This window comes from Echinococcus granulosus, assembly GCF_000524195.1.
Source record: "Echinococcus granulosus chromosome Unknown EG_S00174, whole genome shotgun sequence".
In the NCBI taxonomy this organism is placed as follows: Eukaryota; Metazoa; Platyhelminthes; class Cestoda; order Cyclophyllidea; family Taeniidae; genus Echinococcus; species Echinococcus granulosus.
In genome coordinates, this window is record NW_020170554.1 from 75,211 (window position 1) to 92,613 (window position 17,403).

General features: G+C 41.1%; 1 protein-coding gene across 1 annotated transcript; it reads left to right on the top strand. All coding sequences in view use genetic code 11, as the record gives it.

Moving 5' to 3' along the window:
• Positions 1 to 465: 465 nt before the first annotated feature.
• Positions 466 to 4,173, top strand: EGR_09903 (hypothetical protein; the record flags this gene model as incomplete). Its single annotated transcript, XM_024499152.1, has 3 exons — positions 466 to 528; positions 3,544 to 3,700; positions 4,103 to 4,173. 3 exons carry the CDS (start codon positions 466 to 468, stop codon positions 4,171 to 4,173), a joined length of 291 nt encoding a protein of 96 aa, XP_024346436.1.
• Positions 4,174 to 17,403: the final 13,230 nt, after the last annotated feature.

A 17,403-nucleotide genomic window follows, 5' to 3' on the forward strand; every position in this document is an offset into this window, starting at 1 on the left:
CGGTCACATGGCACAGCCACTAAAAGCTATTTGCTGTTAAACAAACAGATTTTTATCAGCTCAAATGAAGCAGTAGTTGTGTCCTTGCCTGAAAGGAATTAACAACCACTGGAATATTTGTGTTTAGCTGCACAGTCAAAAAGGGAACAAAAGTGACTTTGAGCCAAATAAACAACCCATCAAAAATGATCACCTTTCTTGTTTTAGGCAAATGAAATCTGCCACTTTTGTTATATGATGCCCATTTAAAATCGCTTTAAACGACCCTTCGTAAAATACTATTGCTTCTCTTCAGCGGGACGAATAATGCTAATAACAACTTCGGATCAACCTCGGTGACTAGGATGGTGTCTTAAGCCCTGAGAAGGAAATGGAGGAGAAAGGAGGAGGAGGAGGGACACAAGCCCTGATTCCTCTATACTATCTTCCCCTTACTAACCTTCTTAATCCAGGAGCTTAACCAGAATGAAAAACAATGATAAATCAAGATTGGAAGGCTATGCTCCTAAGACCGAAGCACAAGCCGTGGTGATGAAATGACTTGCTTGGTCACACTGGCGGTTTTAACAACCGGTGTTTTGTTTTATCTTTATACTTACAAATAAGCATGGCATCGTTATACTAAATGCCCCAGGTGTCTCCTTGACACCTCCCTGTCGAAGGAAGAATACACAATACTCAAGCAGGACCTGCATCGTTGACGTAGAGAACAGCTTGGGGGCTGTTGGCATGGCTAAGAGGCCAGGTCGCCCGACGACAGTACAATGGCGGAGCACTCAGTACTTATAAAAAAATGTCAACTCCACATGCGAAGACAACGGAGGGGATGTGAACCTAACTCCTGACACGTTTAACTTGCTGTATCAGAATTAGCACCGCATTCTCGTTTTGAAGTTTTTGCATTTAAACTACCCAAGAAGGATTCAAATATGTGCCTGTTATTGATATTCGCTAAGAAACATACCCACCTTGTTTACCTTGGAGCGAGGACAAAATAGTTTCCCCATCACTTACTTCCTGAAAGTCCAGCAATTAGGAGAACTCTCTCTTAGACAAACGACACCTTTCCTTTTCCCACAAGACTTCTTCCTAAGCAATAACCATCTTGTGTGGCATTAAACAGTCATTTGCGAGACAAAGTAGGTAGGAAATAGAACTTGGGTAAGGCAACAAAGGCGATAATTACACCAAGTCTATGTCCCTTTGTGGAGGTGAAAATGCTGCAGCAATTGAGCATTCATAATTGCAAACAAATTTTGCTAGGAAGGAATGGTTTTCTGAAGATTAGTTGCAAATATTGGAAGCATGTTTTTTTTGTGGTTACTTTAAACTTATCATGCAACCTCACTATTTTCCTTCCGTTAACTATGGTATGCCAAACGAAGCGGTACTTCAAGGATGAGAAGTAACACCTACATCATTAATTAATGGTTGGCTTTGATGAAAGGTACCGTTCCCAGTTAGAATAATGAACTAAAACAGGATTATTGAGTGGAAATTCTCTACTTATCTTGTGAGCCTAGTAAAGCTTAGTCGAATTTGAATGGTCCGACATTTGTGGAAAGGGAAAATACTAACAATAGAAAGCCGGAAATGCAAAGCACTCTACTTATCCACAGTCAACAAATGGCTTCTCGGGTATATCTGAGCACAAAGATGAGCAAACGAGGGACTAGAAAGGCTAGTAGGTCATATCTCCTATCAAAGTGGTGGTTAAACTCACAGGGAATGAGGACCCCGCACCCCCGTTGAGGATCAAGTAATTGCAACGCTACTCATATGCTTTGTTATATTTTTTGGGCATTTGATTTGTCATGCAAATCCTTAAGACCACTTCCGGAAATTGGAGGTGTGTTCATCAAATTTGAATGTGGGAGAGCATCCACTGAATTTTTCCTTTAGCAATGCAGCTTGTCAATTCTATTGTGCCTCAGATTCTGTGCTACCTGCAAACTGGTTACTGAAAGATAATTTTGTACGTGTGATTGGCAGAATCGTCGCTTCAAACTCCGAAGCTTTCCTGCTAAATAGTACTGCAATACGTCTAATGTTTGTTGAGCACATCTTTTCTGTCACCCAGACAATAGGGATTTCAGTCATTGTACTTCCGCATAGGGATGTAAGGACGATAAAATCCAATGGGAAAAACGAGTATTGTAGCAGACACTGGAGAAAGACTGGATGAATACCGTTTTAGAATGCGAAATTTGCGAGTATTTTGTGAAAAGGCATGAATAGTAGTTTAAGCAGTATGTGAGGTGTATCAGGTCGTTTGTGTATTGTTAACTTAAAGAAGGGAATGGTAGCTGCCGGCATGGATCCGATGCCTTACATTTAGATAGAGGTACAGTGGCAGAGTCCACTTAGTGATCCCCATGAAGTTAATTATGACAAGAATTTGCGCATTCGAAAGGGCAATTGTGAAAGGCTTTATTTCTAAACAGACAAGTAAATATTATATTTCACGTTTTCCTCATTCAAAAGGAACCTTTTGGGTGGAATTGTGGAGTGGCTTGATGAGACCTCTGAAAGACAGATAGGTGGGATGTCTTTAAATTTGCCAGAAGAAAGGCGCTTTCGCAGATGAAGTGTTTATTGTGGGTAGCCTTTACTTGCCTCTGTCCAAGCTTTTCGCTCTTCCCAGCTATCGGTGACATAAGGGTAGAGTAATAGGTCGAAAAAGGCAAACCACTAATCACTGTGTAAGCAATTTGTTTGCTAACACTTCTTCGGTTTCCTTAGTGTCCCCTCTTTTGCAGATATTGTTCTAGTATTTACCCTGCAAGTCTCATTTTCTTCCTACGCCTGCTTTTCAAACTCAGTTGATCAGGATCAGGGGTAAGCGCAGGGAATTTCGCACTGCCATAACGTCATGTTAAGACATAAAACAAACCAAGATTGCTAGAGGAATGGCAGTTTGTCTCGGTTTTACCTGCTACAAAACCGGTCTGATTCACGCCTTTTCTAAACTAGAGTCGTATTCAAACGAATATGCATTTGAATAAACTATTTTCGATTTGTCGGATCATTTACAATTACTGGAATACCTTAATTGTTTAACTCTTAGTTTCCGTAATGAACTATTTGATGGCTCTGAAATTGTAAATCGGCTGGACGACTTGACCTTTGGAAGACATTAGCAACCCCGAATCCCACCGTGCATGCTGTTGGATGATAAACTTTAGCTGGGCTGAGGTAGTGCATATTCTACCAGTGGGAGATTCGATAACAAGCCCTAGTGGAGGGTCTGGCAGTGATGTCTACATGGGACAACTACCACAGTCCCATGTTCTGCTAAGATATGTTAACGACTTAAGCAACACTAGCCGAGAATCAGCTGCAAAAGTTATTTGGGGTGTTGTCTACCCTACCTGAACGAAGATATCAGTTAAGTGAATACGCGGTACCTCATCCAGCTCTCCACCAGCTTCATCTAGCACAGATAGGTGTGATTGGGCAGAGCTGAAGTGAGGAGAAATGAGAAACCTCATTGTAAAGGAAGTATGTTATACCCTGCAACTCATTACATAACTCCGCTTTAAGCCAGTGTTCCTACCCCTAGCTATGCAGACGCGTGAGGGGCTGTTCATTCTCCTGTGCCCCCAATGCGGTTCCCATACAGATGGATACTTCAGATGCAGTAGAACTGCTCAGAGGGATCGGCGACGTTGCGGTGGAATGGCTCCTCAGATGGTCGGAGGTTAGGCAACTGGCGTGGTTGGCTGATGACTGTTTTCCTGCAGCATGGACTACGTTGTGATGTCTGACATAGGTGTTTGATCAAGGGGAGCGCCATGGACGACGCCTTAAAAAGGGGCATGGTGCTATGTAATACACTAACAAGGCCATGCCGGTACCCTCATGCCCGCCTTCAGACTAGGAGTGCGTATTCTGCCCAAATATTATGCATTTTCCCCTTACCTCGAAAGTTGTCCTAGGCACACTATCGCAAATCTCTAATTCCCATATCAATTTAGATCATTTTAATGAAGCTAAAGTCGTTTTAATACAATCCCTTTAGTTTTATTTGATTTATCTTGCTTAGCGACTGAATAGTGTGTTTAACCGGGTGTTTATTTCACCGACAACTTCACCTTTCCAGGTTGTGCTTCTGCTTTGCAATACACGACACTCGCAGCAAGTTGGTATCTGCCCAGCACTATGCGCTACTAAAATATACCTTTCTGTATACTTTGGCCTATTACTACCTCAGAGAAGACCAGAAACATGACATTGATGGCAATGGTACCACAATCTGCTGCAAATAACTACCCACCTTGATTTATGTGATTTATGTCGCGTTTGATGTGCATCTGAGATGACTCCTAACAGAACGTATACAAGTCTCCTCTGTCCTTCCTACTTTCGCCTACCTTGTGATCCGCAAGTAGGATATTAACAGCTAAAGTCCTACCCAGTTTTGACAATATAGTGAGGCCTATACGAAGGCACAAGTTACGATAAGAGGAGTTCACTCCACCATGTCTCCGATGGTAGAATAAAAGGAAGCCAGATGTGGTGTCAAACAGATGGCTAAATAGCACAGAGAACTGGAATCCCACTGACAGGGAAACGTGGAATGAATGCGTAGCGTTTTGCTCTCTGCAACTACTTCAAGTCTTGTAGATTAGTAGCCAGTCCTGCCTTTAGGCCAGCGTTCTTACAGCTAGCGACTAAAATGATTTGTGTCTAAGCCTGGGTTTGCATCTGGGCTTGAGCAGTACGAAGCGTGTGCATTCACCCCATCCAAGCATGTCGCAAACGGGACATGACGGTGACAGGGACAGTGGAATTGGAGAGATGCAGCGTTGACGAATCAAATGATGCATCCAATGCCCTCTCACATGGGACAGGGTGGAGTTATGGATGGTGTTTTGTGGGTTGTTACTCAACAACCGACTACTTTGTGATTATCGAGGCAAAAAATGAACTGAGTCGTTAGGATGACGTTAAAGAGAAGGTTGAGGCTGTGTGCAGATTCGACATTTTGTTCATATGTGTGCTGAATTCAGTAGGTACTTCTTTCTCCACAGTTTGTGTTTCCCTCCCATAGCACATGAATTGGGGAGTACTGCTGAACTTCCATTTTCCTATAGGTTGGCAATGTACTGTTCTTTCACATTGCTTTGTCCCACTACGACTTTAGAAAGGGTTGCCTCAACCAGCATGAAACATAGCCACAAATGACAAAGACCTGCAGCTCCATTAAATGTACGATTGTGAAGCTCAAGATCAAATTCAAGTCTGTCGGATAACTTATGTTACTTGGGTGAAAAATTGTTGTGATCTATTATGCGTGATTGATATGCGAACATTGTAGTAATACGGGAGCTTCCCAAATCACTATGGCTATGACAAAAATATCAACAAAGTATGCTTAAGGTGTGCTGCCAATGCCTGTTAAGAGGAGGTCACTCAAATGCTGGGCTTGCTGCAGGCTAAAGTAAAGCCATCTTGGGAATCCGATAGTTCCCATAAAGCAGTCAGTTATCCATTCAGCCAGCCAGTCAGCCGTATCGCCCTGTCTGTTCATGTGTGTTGGCAGGCAAAGACGCATGTCGAAGGCCTTGCGACTATTATCTGTTTAGTTTTACACTTATTCGGCACTAAACAGAATTCAATCTCTCTCTCATAAACACAGGAGCATGACACAATTGGTTATTGTGGCCAGTTAAATGGTTTGTACATCGCCGATGGAAAGTTGATTTTCACCAGTGAACTTGATCTCACCTTATCCAGTAGTAAGTGACACGTGCTTCCTTTTTAAAATAGCAAAAAACAAGTGGTAAGAAGAGGGCCTTCCTTACACTGCGTGATGCACCTACTTGTAAGCTATTTAGCACGCATCACGAAATGGGAGTTGTCAAATGGCATCACTTGATGGCGGCACTTTATTCAGGCACCACCACAGTTTGCTGTCCCACCCTCTCCACATGCCATGCCACACATAATTGGCACAGAATTCCCTAAGAGCTCGTGTATAGTAGTGAAATGAAATTGTTTGAATGTAATTGTTTTTGAACGACTTTTCAAAGTATCAATGAAGAAGGTGTGTTTGGAGCAACAGCATCCACAGCTTCGGAAACGAGTTGGTAACCTGGTTTTGTAAAGCAGATGCACTCGGCCAATGTGTATTCGGTTCTTTCAACTGCCATGTTATTGCATTGGTGTCAAATAGGATTAAAAAATATCGGAAGGGGCAATAGAGGACACCAAATAAATAAGCTGAAGGCTGTTTACTTATACATTTATTCCCTATATACAAATTATTGCCTACCTCTCCCACTACCTTACCAGTTACAATAAGTCACTGCAGTGATACAAATTCGATTGATGCACGAAAGTATGTGATTGCAACGCCACTGATCCCTCTTGACACATCCACTGCATCTCGAGTTTCTTCCCAATGGACGAATGTATTGCGTGAAGGAGTATGCTGACCACTGCGTACGCCTATCCACAGTCATGAGATCACTGGTCTAAAAGCACAATCATTTAGTAAAGGCGGAATTAATGATAAATTCGTATGGATATGGTTTTGCTCCTATTCTTCCATCCTACTTGGTTCTGGTTTCTGTGCTGCGCAGCCATATCTATCTGTTTGGGTTTACATCCATCCAGTAGAGAAGTGGAGGAGATATCACGTATTTACCCAATGGACACCTCCGTAATGAGCCTTTTCACATGTATCACAGCCGAAATCACGTCAGTTGTTGATGGTACAGCAGTAGGACACTGGAATGGGATGGTTGCCAAAGGGGCACGTCATTTTGAGCACTTTAACTAAGAATCTTCTCTGATTCTCCCAATTGCAGCTTATGACGTTCTTCCATCAAGTGATTTAAGCATTCACCAATACAAAACAGGGTAGTTGTCTTTTACGATTGGCTTCGCTTGCCGCTGTCATCAGCGTAGCCCTACGAGACATTACTAAATTCATAAATCACAGTAATATGAGAGGCTACTGGCATAGTTCAGATCCCATGCCACCAAGTGGAAGTCCACTGGTGGAAACTTAAGTGCACAGGGCACCAAATACGCAAAGTTGGGCAAAGTACAAAATTCTACGAATAGCGGGCTTATGGCAATAGCCTCCCAGCCTTTTCAGGCGGTGACGATAATGCTCCATTCAAAAGCATTCCATCTTATAGGGTTGGCATAAATGCCTCGGAAATTGTATCACCTATATCATATAAACAGTGGTGCGCAGTTTCTTTGACCATCATTTTGTAGATTTTACAGCCTATTCATATGTAAGCCAATTTATGTGAAAAGTAGAAAAGGAGTTAGAGAGATGATAGGAAAACTGGACAGGGCTATTGCATCTTTTTGCATAAGATTGTATACTTGACTCAGGTGCAGTAAGTCAAGTGACAACAAAACTGATGGAAGATAATAATGAGACATATGCTTGAGCGGTTCTACTGTAGATGAAATACCGAGAAACTCATAAACTATTTAGTTTCGTGTGCTTTTTCCCCTCTTAATATTAGGTTTACAGGAGTGCAATGGCTAAATCTGTTGTAGGAGAGATTGAAATGGCTCTAGCCTTTATATACAATTCCTCACGCTCAGAATCTGAAGATATTTTAAAAATTCCTTAAAGAAGACTTTTGTAACTCCTCCATTTGTCTTAAGATCTAGAAGAGCTTTCGCATCCCATTCACACATGTGGTAATTAAATGGATGATCCGTCGGGCAAAAATTAATAGAGGAATTCAAACATAGTTTACTTCACAGTACTAACTTCGACGTGATTCGCTTCCTATGTAAATCTATTTGCTTAAGGGGCATTGTCCACAGTACATTTTTTAAAGTTACCCATTCTTAGAAATGCCTGTGACAGTCAACATGAAGGAGTACTCACGCGGAGCTTGAAACACCGCTTTCCTATCATGACATTTAGCTCATGTTTAAAGATGCGTTCGCTTTCATTAGCTCATATATTCGAACGGATTTTGTCTCTGCATAAACTACGCAAGTAGGGCATTTCACTCTCACATCAATGCATGAAGCAGCCAATCGTGAAGGAGTTAAAATATAAAAAATGGTAAGGAGGAACCGAAACAGTAGAAAGTAGTGGAAATGACAGATGATTGAAATCGCGAGTTGTAGCGTACTGATCAAATCACGTGAATCTACATGAAACTGCAGTTTTGTCTTTTCTGATTACTTACTTTCATTTCACATGCAATTGTTGCGACCACCCTTCATTCCCGCCATGGCACCATGTCCACATTCTCTAGTTGTCTATCTGTGTTTTCTTTGTCCTCAAATACCCTTTCACTGGAGAGGCCTCATTTCCATCAGTAGCATTTTGCGTGGTCCAGTGTGGTGTGGCGATGTGCATGTGGACGATTCTTTCATTCTAGGCACAGCAAAGGGATATGGAGTAGTGCAAAGAAATTGGCCAAATGTTGGTGGAAGTACAACGATGCAGATAAGGGGAGTAGAAAATACCTAGATTTGATATAATTTGTAGGTGATATTTAGAGGCAGCGCAGGGCTTGAACTCGGAGAGAGCAATGACATCTTACAGGCAGTACAATTCGAAACAGAATAAAAGGAATTTGCATCAGTTAGTGCCAAATTGTTGCACTGATTGTGGGCATAATATTTCACCTGCATTTCACCACCAAGCTTACATGGCCTCACTGTGGATTAAGCAGTGAAAATTTTTGTAGTGCTGCGTTTCAAATATAAATGAATCAGAGATGGTCCTAACTCCGTTGTGCAGAATGCAACCTTGAGTGTAAAGGATAAGGACGAAATGGAAGAGGAGAGGGAAGGAAAAACTATCATCAGTCTGTGAAGTGCAGGTTGCTACAAGTTAGTAATGAGTGGTCATCCGTCCTCCTGGGGAATCAAATTTATCAGCTTTGAGAGTAGTCGAAGAGTAAAATTGGTGAGAAATATAAAAAATACAAGGGAATGTTTTTCCACATGACCTATTTTTGAATTCAAAAAATTCACAACAATTAATGTATGCATTCTCTGATGTCAACAACGGACCCAATTATGACAATTAAATATTGTCAGATTAGTCACTGAACTTGGCAGGTTTTTGCTCAGCTTTGTTAGCTCTAAAGGGCTTTTCACCTACTGTCCCGAACTTTGCCAGCTTCGGCAGCTTGTCGCACAAGAAGCAACGGTGAAGACTAATGATGCTGGTGTGGAGAGGGACAAGATGAGAGAACACTTCTACTGATGCTAAAAAACTCTATAGGCGTAACTACATATGGAGATCAGCCATTCTTCATCCAGTCTCGTCAACCTTTATATTTAGAATGGATTGAATAGCGAACTAATTGTCACATAAATGTGACACTGATGACACGCCACTTAAATGACTAATCCCTCTCCATAAGCTTTTAGCAAACACTTTGCTAAAGGGATGGCATTAAAGTGAAAGAGATTCAGCATCTAGGTTTCTAGTACTATTAGTTTATAGCAGGATACCCTTGAGTCAGATCAGGTCACCGTCTCATGGAGATACCTCGTGTTTTACAACTTATGGTTTTGTTAGACATTTGGCTGTTCCAAACACTTATCTTTTCCCACCCATTTATCACATACTTCCACATATTAGGTCATCTGCCATCATCCTACGCATCAGTCAATTGGCGACCAGCATAACATTTACTTAGGGCCTCAATGCGGTTGATCGTATTTGGTGCAAAAACGTTATTACATCATTGAAATCATAAAACACAGACAGGCTAAAGAAAGAGACTAACAGCTGGCACTGCCTGACATTCCTGCTTCGTGTGTAATTCTCCATCTCGTTCCCTTCCCCTCATTGGCCATAATCACACACCGGCAGGTCTTGAATGTGCTGCTAACAGTCATAAATTCGGTGTCGTTCGCGATGCCAAAAAGAACCGAGGATTGTATCCTCCTGTTCCTTTAGGAGTGTTGTCAGCAACTAGAATCTGCCACTTTTGTTACAAAATATCCATGTAAAATCATTTGGACCTCTCCTTTAAAAAATATACTTGTGTCTCTTTACTTGGGCGATTAATGCAAATAACAACTTTTAAATTGCAAGTAAGTGGATCACAACAACCTCGGTGAATAGGATGGTGTCATCAGGCCCTGAGAAGGAAATGGAGGAGGAGGTGGGGGGAGACAAACCCTAATTCCTATGTGTTGACCTCCTTTTACAAACCTTCTTGATCCAAGGGCTTAACTAAAATGGAAGGCAATGGCAAATGCAAAATGGGAGGTTATGCCTTTAAGACAGAAGCGTAAGTCATGGGGATGATTTGACTTGCTCGGTTGTACTAACGGTTTCAAAAACTGGTGTTTTATTTTTTTCACTATACTTAACAATCAAGCACTTTATAGTTAATACTAAGTGCTCTGAGAGACATTCCAAGACTTCCTTAACGAGAGAGAAAGACAAAATACTCGGACAGAATATGTATTGACGACGTAGAGTACAGTGTGTGGGCCGTTAGCATGGCCAAGATGCCAAGTGGCCTGACGACGGTACACTGGCGGAGCACCTAAGTGGCACGTTACCGAAACCGACAGTTAAGTAAAAAAAGTAATACATTGTACCTACTACTTACAAAAAATGTTACCTTCAAATGCAATGACAACGTAGGGTGTATGCACCTAACTCCTGACGTGTTTAACTTGCCATATAGAAACCTGGTCCACTTTCTCGTTTTAAGGGTCTATAAGTCTAGCATATCCAATAGGGACTTAAATAAGGGTTTGGTATTAGCATCCGCCATGAAACGTATTCCCTTTGTTTGCTTTGGAAGGAGAAAGGAATACCTCTCCATCATTTTCTTCCTGAAGGTCTAACAATTAGGAAAACTATCCGCCAGACAAATTTCACCTTTTGTTTTCCCACACGACTTCTTCCCAAGCCTCAATTGTTTCGTTTGGGATTAAACAGTCATTTTTGAGACAATGTAGGTAAAAAAGAACCTAGATGAGGCAACAAAGGTGGCAATTACACCAAGTTTTGGCCCCTTGTGAAGGTGAAAATGCTACAACAATTAAGCATTCATAATTGCAAACAAATCCTGCTGGGAAGGAATGGCTTTTTAAGGACTAGTTGGAAACACTAGATACATTTTTAATCAGGCTTACTTTCTTTAAACTTGTCCTTTCTGCCCACTTTCCAGAGTCATTTTTGGCTACTGTTTTTATCCCGTGACCATGGTCTTCCAGAGCCTTGTGCAAGTTAATGCCACATCCTATTCCCACAGATTGGCCACAAATTAGCCACAAATTGGAATTTATATGTTACAAACCCACAGTCGCCTTTCAAACGTGTGCAGCATTCCACCAACTTTATCAATGTTGAGTCACTGGATGTGTTGGCACCATTTCCACATCGTGTTTGCAGCCTTTTGTGGCTTCCAGTATTTGCGATTTTTACAAAGCACGCGGTCACCACTACAAGATCATCGCATGTGTTTGAAATCCCAATCAATGCAGCAAATAAGAGTATAAATAAATAAGCATTCCATTTTTACCACAATAGAAAGAAGTTAGATCAAGAAAGACAAATACAAATCCAATATTTCTTATGTATATGCAGTGATCTGATGTTTTGTTTAAATGTTTACTTAGTTGGGTGGGCGCTTCGGTCATCACAACCGAAGCGACTTTTGAGACCAGACGGATAGTCCCGCAGCTTCTCTGCTCGTTAGTTAAATATATGCGTAATACTTTGTTTGACTATTTAACTCCCGGTTTTGACAACGGGGCCTCTCATGGTCTCCGCCATTGTACCTCCTCTGGTCTTAGCAGGCTGGGACTGCAGCCCACGTCAGTGGCCCTAATTCCTTCTGCAACAGTGCTACTTCTTCTTTCATCCTTGGAGAAGTCTTGGGGGCTAAAATATAATTGTCTGGAATGCTCCAGTTTAATGTGACAATAGGGAAGATTTGCGATTCTACCCTCTTCCCAAACAGAGAACTCAAAATAGGCAAAATCACGTGTCCATCAGAATAAAGGAGAGATCTAGGCCCAAATTTCAGTTTTAAATTTTAGTTTTTGTCAAATTTTATGCAAATGCTCACGTAATTGATCCTTTTCAAACAAAGTAGCGTAGTATCGAATTGAGAGGAAAAAGCATGCGTGAGGTAGGTGATATAAACGCTGGTCGATCGAGTTTTCAAGAAATTCCTATACAATATTAATTTAAAGAACTAAAATTTTCTAAAGAATAAGTTATTTGGAATTTTGCCACAAAAAGATTGCAGTAAGAAAGTGTTACATTAAATTTTTAGCTCGTTGTCGCGGCCTAATTGGTCCCATCGACTTTCCTTCAAAGTAACATGAGACATTTGGCAGACGTGAATTTGATCGTGAGCTTTACAGTCAAGCATTGGGTGGAACCGTGAGTTTTTTGTCATTTTATGTTCCATTTGAAAACTAGATGTAGCATCCTTTTTTATGTCACAATGGAACAAAGCAGTGTGAAAGAACAATATTTAACTAATTCATAGGAACATCGCAAGTCTACTAGTACTCCCCATACTATGAGCTGTGGGTGGAAAGCACAAACCGCGAAGACCGAAGCGCCTGCTAAATTCTATACACATATAAACACAATGTCAAATCTCCACACAGCCTCAACCTTCTCTTCAGCATCTTTGCGACGACTTCCAGTTCATTTTTCTGCCTCGAAAATCACAAAGTAGTTGGTTGTTGAGATACCACACATAGCACGCAAACACCTGTAAATCCGCCTTTCGATAGGTAAGAGGATGTTAATTTCATCGTTTAAATCATCAATGACGCATCTATCCACTTCCACTGTCTCTGTTGCAGTTACGCTCCGTTTGTAACACCATTGGAGAGGAGAATGCACTCACTTTGTACGGCTTGAGCTCAGGCAAAAACCCAGACTTAAACACAAATCGTATCAGTCGCTAGCTGTAAGGGCGTTGGCTCTAAACTAGGACTGATTATAAGCTACAAGAATTGAAATAATTTTGTGGAGTCAAATGCTCCACCTCCACTCCACACGTCCTTGTCAATCGGATCCCAGTTCGCCGAGCTGTCGAGCCATCTGTTTGTCTCTCCACTTGGATTCCATTCATCCAACTAACAGAAAAGTGCAGGCGTTACCTCCTCTTCTCGTAATTTACGCCTTCATACAGGCGTCCTGAGCAGCTCTGCAAATAACTTTCCCACTCTATCAAGCTTCGTTTCGCTACAGCTGTTAATAGCTGTCTTGCGGATCACGAGGTAGGAGTGATTGGGAAGGACAGAGGAGACTTGTAAACGTTTGGTTAGGAGCCTTTGCGGATGCACATCAACCGCAATGTTAGCAGGTTGTGCTGAGTCATATAAATCAAGTTGAATCTTCTTTTGCAGCAGATTAAAGTGCCATAGCCATTAGTGTCGTGTCTCTGCTCTTCCCCGAGGAAGCAGTAGACTAAAGTACACAGAGGAACTTATTTTAGTAGCGTATAGTGTGGCTGAGTGGATACAGGCTAGCTACAAAGGTTATGCAACGCAGAGCAGAAGCACAGCCTGCAAAAAGTGAAGTTACCAAGGAAAGTAACATATGGTTAAAAAAACTACCCAATCACTAGGCAAAAGAATTAAAATAAGACTGAAGAGATTGCATAAAAACCACATCAACTTCATTAAAATACTTTAAAAATGATATAGGAATAAGCGATTTGAGACAGGCAGGGGGAAATGGCATGGCCAAAGGGTCAGCCTGTTAGGCAGGGATGAGATGGCAGAGCTTCTAGGTGTCCTATCACCAAAAGCTAGAGTTAAGCAAACAATCTACTTTAAGAAGAAAACTACTTGTTCCGTCAACATGCTTACAAGCTACCTATATCTAATTTATAAGTAGTATTGCTTGATAATGAGTTCCATTAGGGCCATATTTAGCCCCTACTGCATGAGGAAATGTGTTTGATAATACCCTTTTTTGCATTAAATAACAGATATAAAATAAAGACAATGTAATACGTTGACTGTTTGTTTTAATCCCCGTCATTTTACCTTTGGCGGTTGGTCTGGCTCCTGCGCCGAGCTAGTAGTCTCTAGGTGCTTTTGTACGTCAATTGTTCCTTACGATAAGTGCAGAATTTTAAATCGCTATGGGTTTTGCGGCTTCCTCGGTAGTAGACATTACCACCAAGCCTTGATATTTCTTTGATTACTCCCCTATGTGCTAAGATTTATCTAAATATCTGTCAATTGTGACTATGCAGAAGCCCAATTTCTTTCTACCTTTCAACTGTGGGTCTTTTTCTTTCCAAAGATGTGGGACCCTTCATATGCGGTTGCACTTTGCTAAACTAATATTTTAATTAGAAAATTTTGACTCAACCACTTTACTCCAGTTTATTATTTTAACTGAATGTGGTAAGTTTATCCACAAGGAACCATTATTTAATGTTGTTGGGGTAAAGCGGTGTCCAATTTACTAGCCTTCAACCTCCATGTATCGCTTTGTTTGCCATTCTATAGTTAGTGGAAGAAGTCAGAGGTTTGGCTAAAATTGTCAGGAATTGCTTTGCATGTAAATTCGGGATTCTAAGAGTCAGTTTCCGAGTCCTAATATGGTGGTCAAATTCAGCCAGTGGTGATGCAGTGGTGGTATATTCACCCACAAAATCGGTGTCTGGTGTGGTAGGACAAAAATACCGGAGTGATTGCCGGGAGTGAGAGGTAATGCTTTTTTTGAATCATCCAACCAATCATGTTTGGGCTTTGTATAGACCTATTAAAATTAAAGAGATTTTGAGGGTTGGGGCTATTGCAGTTCCTAAAGTTGGATTGTGAAATTACATAATTTATAGTGGGCTGTTGAAAGGAGTGCATTGAAGAGACCACCAAGACAATGCGATGGCCACTAAAACTTGAAGGCAACTGAAGACCCGTTACGGATGTACATTATCATATTCATATTTAGTTAAGTTTGGTAAGTCCTGTTAAGTATGCAGCCTTTTTATTCATAAATTCCAATTAGTGGCTTTCAAGACTTGCCAGGAGTGGAAAGGATGTAGCACTACCGGTGGAAGTTCGACAGAATGGACAAGTTGAAAGTAAATAAACTTTCTTAAAAATGCTTTCACTATTTGCATTGAAAAACCTTTCAGTTTAGCAGATTTTGCTAGTAATTATGAATACTTAATTGTTGTGGCATTTCCACCTTTACAAATGGACACAAACGTGATGTAATTACCACCTTTGTTGCCCTATTTAAGTTCTATTCTCTGTCTACCATGTCTTGCTAATGACTCTTTAATCCCAAACAAGATGATATTGTGCAAAAAAATGTAAACTCTTGGATTCGATTCCTATCAAACAATAGTACAACTCCCTATTTGTTTTTTCTTTAGGGTTTGTGATTTGAAGGCATTTAAAACGAAAATGCAGAACTGGTTCTGATTCAGCAAGTTATATGTGTCAGAGTTTCGGTGCACATCCCTTCCGTTGTCATCGAATTTGACGATTTCTTATAAGTACCAGATGCAATGCGCAATACGTCTCTTGGCCATGCCAACAGTCCCCAAACCCTTCTCTTCGTTGGCGATACATGCTCTGCACGAGTATTATGTCCTCCTCCCTCGTCAGGCAGATCCAAGGAAGACTCTTTGAGCACTTAGTAGTAATGATAACTTGCTAATTTGTTAAGCATAACGAGATAACAAAATAACGTTTGATGCAGCTGCCAGTATCACTGTGCAAGCCATATTGTTCCCAAAATTTACGCTTCTGTCTTGAAGGCATAGCCTTTAAGCATTCATCTCCAGTTGTAGTCAACTGCACTTAAAGCCTTTGATTAGGAAACCTGGTAAGAGGAAGTCAGTATAAATGAATTATAGTTTGTCTCTTTCCTTTTCCCTCTCAGGCCTCAATGACACCTTCCCAGTCACCGAGGTTAATCCGATCTACTCACTTGTCCCTTAAAATGTATTCTTATTATTCATTCCACTGAAGATAAAACCAATCTGTTTAATGAAGGAGTGGCTAATTGACCTTACACAGGCGAATGGCAACAAAAGTGGCAGAATTTATGTGACAATGAAAAGAAGTAGAGTTATTATGGATGAGTTGTTTATTCGGCTCAAAGTCAGCTTTGTTTCCTTATATGACCATACCGCTGCACATAAATTTTATTATGGTTGTTGGTAACCTCTTCCAGGCATGGAGATAACCATCACTTCATTAGAGCTAATAAAAATGTGTTATGCTACCGACAAATAGCTTTTGGTGGCTATGCTATTTGACCGCTCACTGGGGAATTTCTCTTTCCAGAGGAGCATAAAATATGCCACCCTATGATATACAATTGTTTCCAATTCAGCCCTAGGTATTATTTAGAAAGTCGAGTTGATTGCATCCACCTACACACACAAAAGTTAGTCTTTTCAAGTCGTTAATTATAAAGTGGTATTTATGCTTGGGAGCTGGGATCATGTCGAATCCCTACCGTGGATTGTAACCAGGTGGCAAAGTCTGTATACGCCTTATATGATGTGTATAGTGCATAACCTAGTGACTGCAGACCGACTGCCACTGCTGGAGAAGCATAAGGATCCAAGCCTCGCGTCTTTATGGAATTTCGCATGGTCTCGACTGCTCTTGTGTGATTATGGCCGATAAGGGAAGGAAACGTGATGCAAAACTACACACGAAGCAGAAATGTCAGACAACCTCAGCTGTTGGTTTCTAATTCCACCATGTCTGCGTTTTATGATTTGCCAGCCAGATCATTTACTTAAGTACAACATGGACGAATGGTATATGATAGCCTTTCTAGATCTTCACATAAACAGGTCGGTTGCAAACTTCTTCTTTGGTGAATTCGTCAAACCTCTTTAGCCCTTGAGTTTGGGGAATTGTATTTAAAAGTCAAAGCCATTTTGATCCCTCTTAGAACACGTTTAGGCATCGCACTCCTATAGAGCTAACACGAAATGGTCAAAAAAACCCAGGAAACCAAAGGGCTTATGCATTTCTAGGTGTTCCATCCGCAGTGGAACCACGCAAACATGTGCCTCATTATCTTCAACCATCAATTCCTGTTTGATCGAACATAAAATCTCCCTTCAGAAACCATTTTAGTCGTGTGTTATGCTGGATGCTATTAACAACTCATCCATTATGATGCTGTCTGCCCTACCTGAATGATGTCAAGTAGGCAAACAAGCGACGACTTCTCCGCGTTTCTACTAGCCGAATAGCAACCCAGATAGGTAGATTAAGGGACAGATATGGCTGCCCAGCGCTGAAGTGAGGACAAGTACCGCAAAACCCTATTCTAACGAAATAATGCTAAGATGCTGTATTTTAACAGAAGCTTTGCCTTTGGATCAATGCTCTCATGACTGGCGATGGACGTACGCAGTGGACAGCTCATTCTTTCTTCCCTAATATATTTCCCCATTAAGACGAAACTCT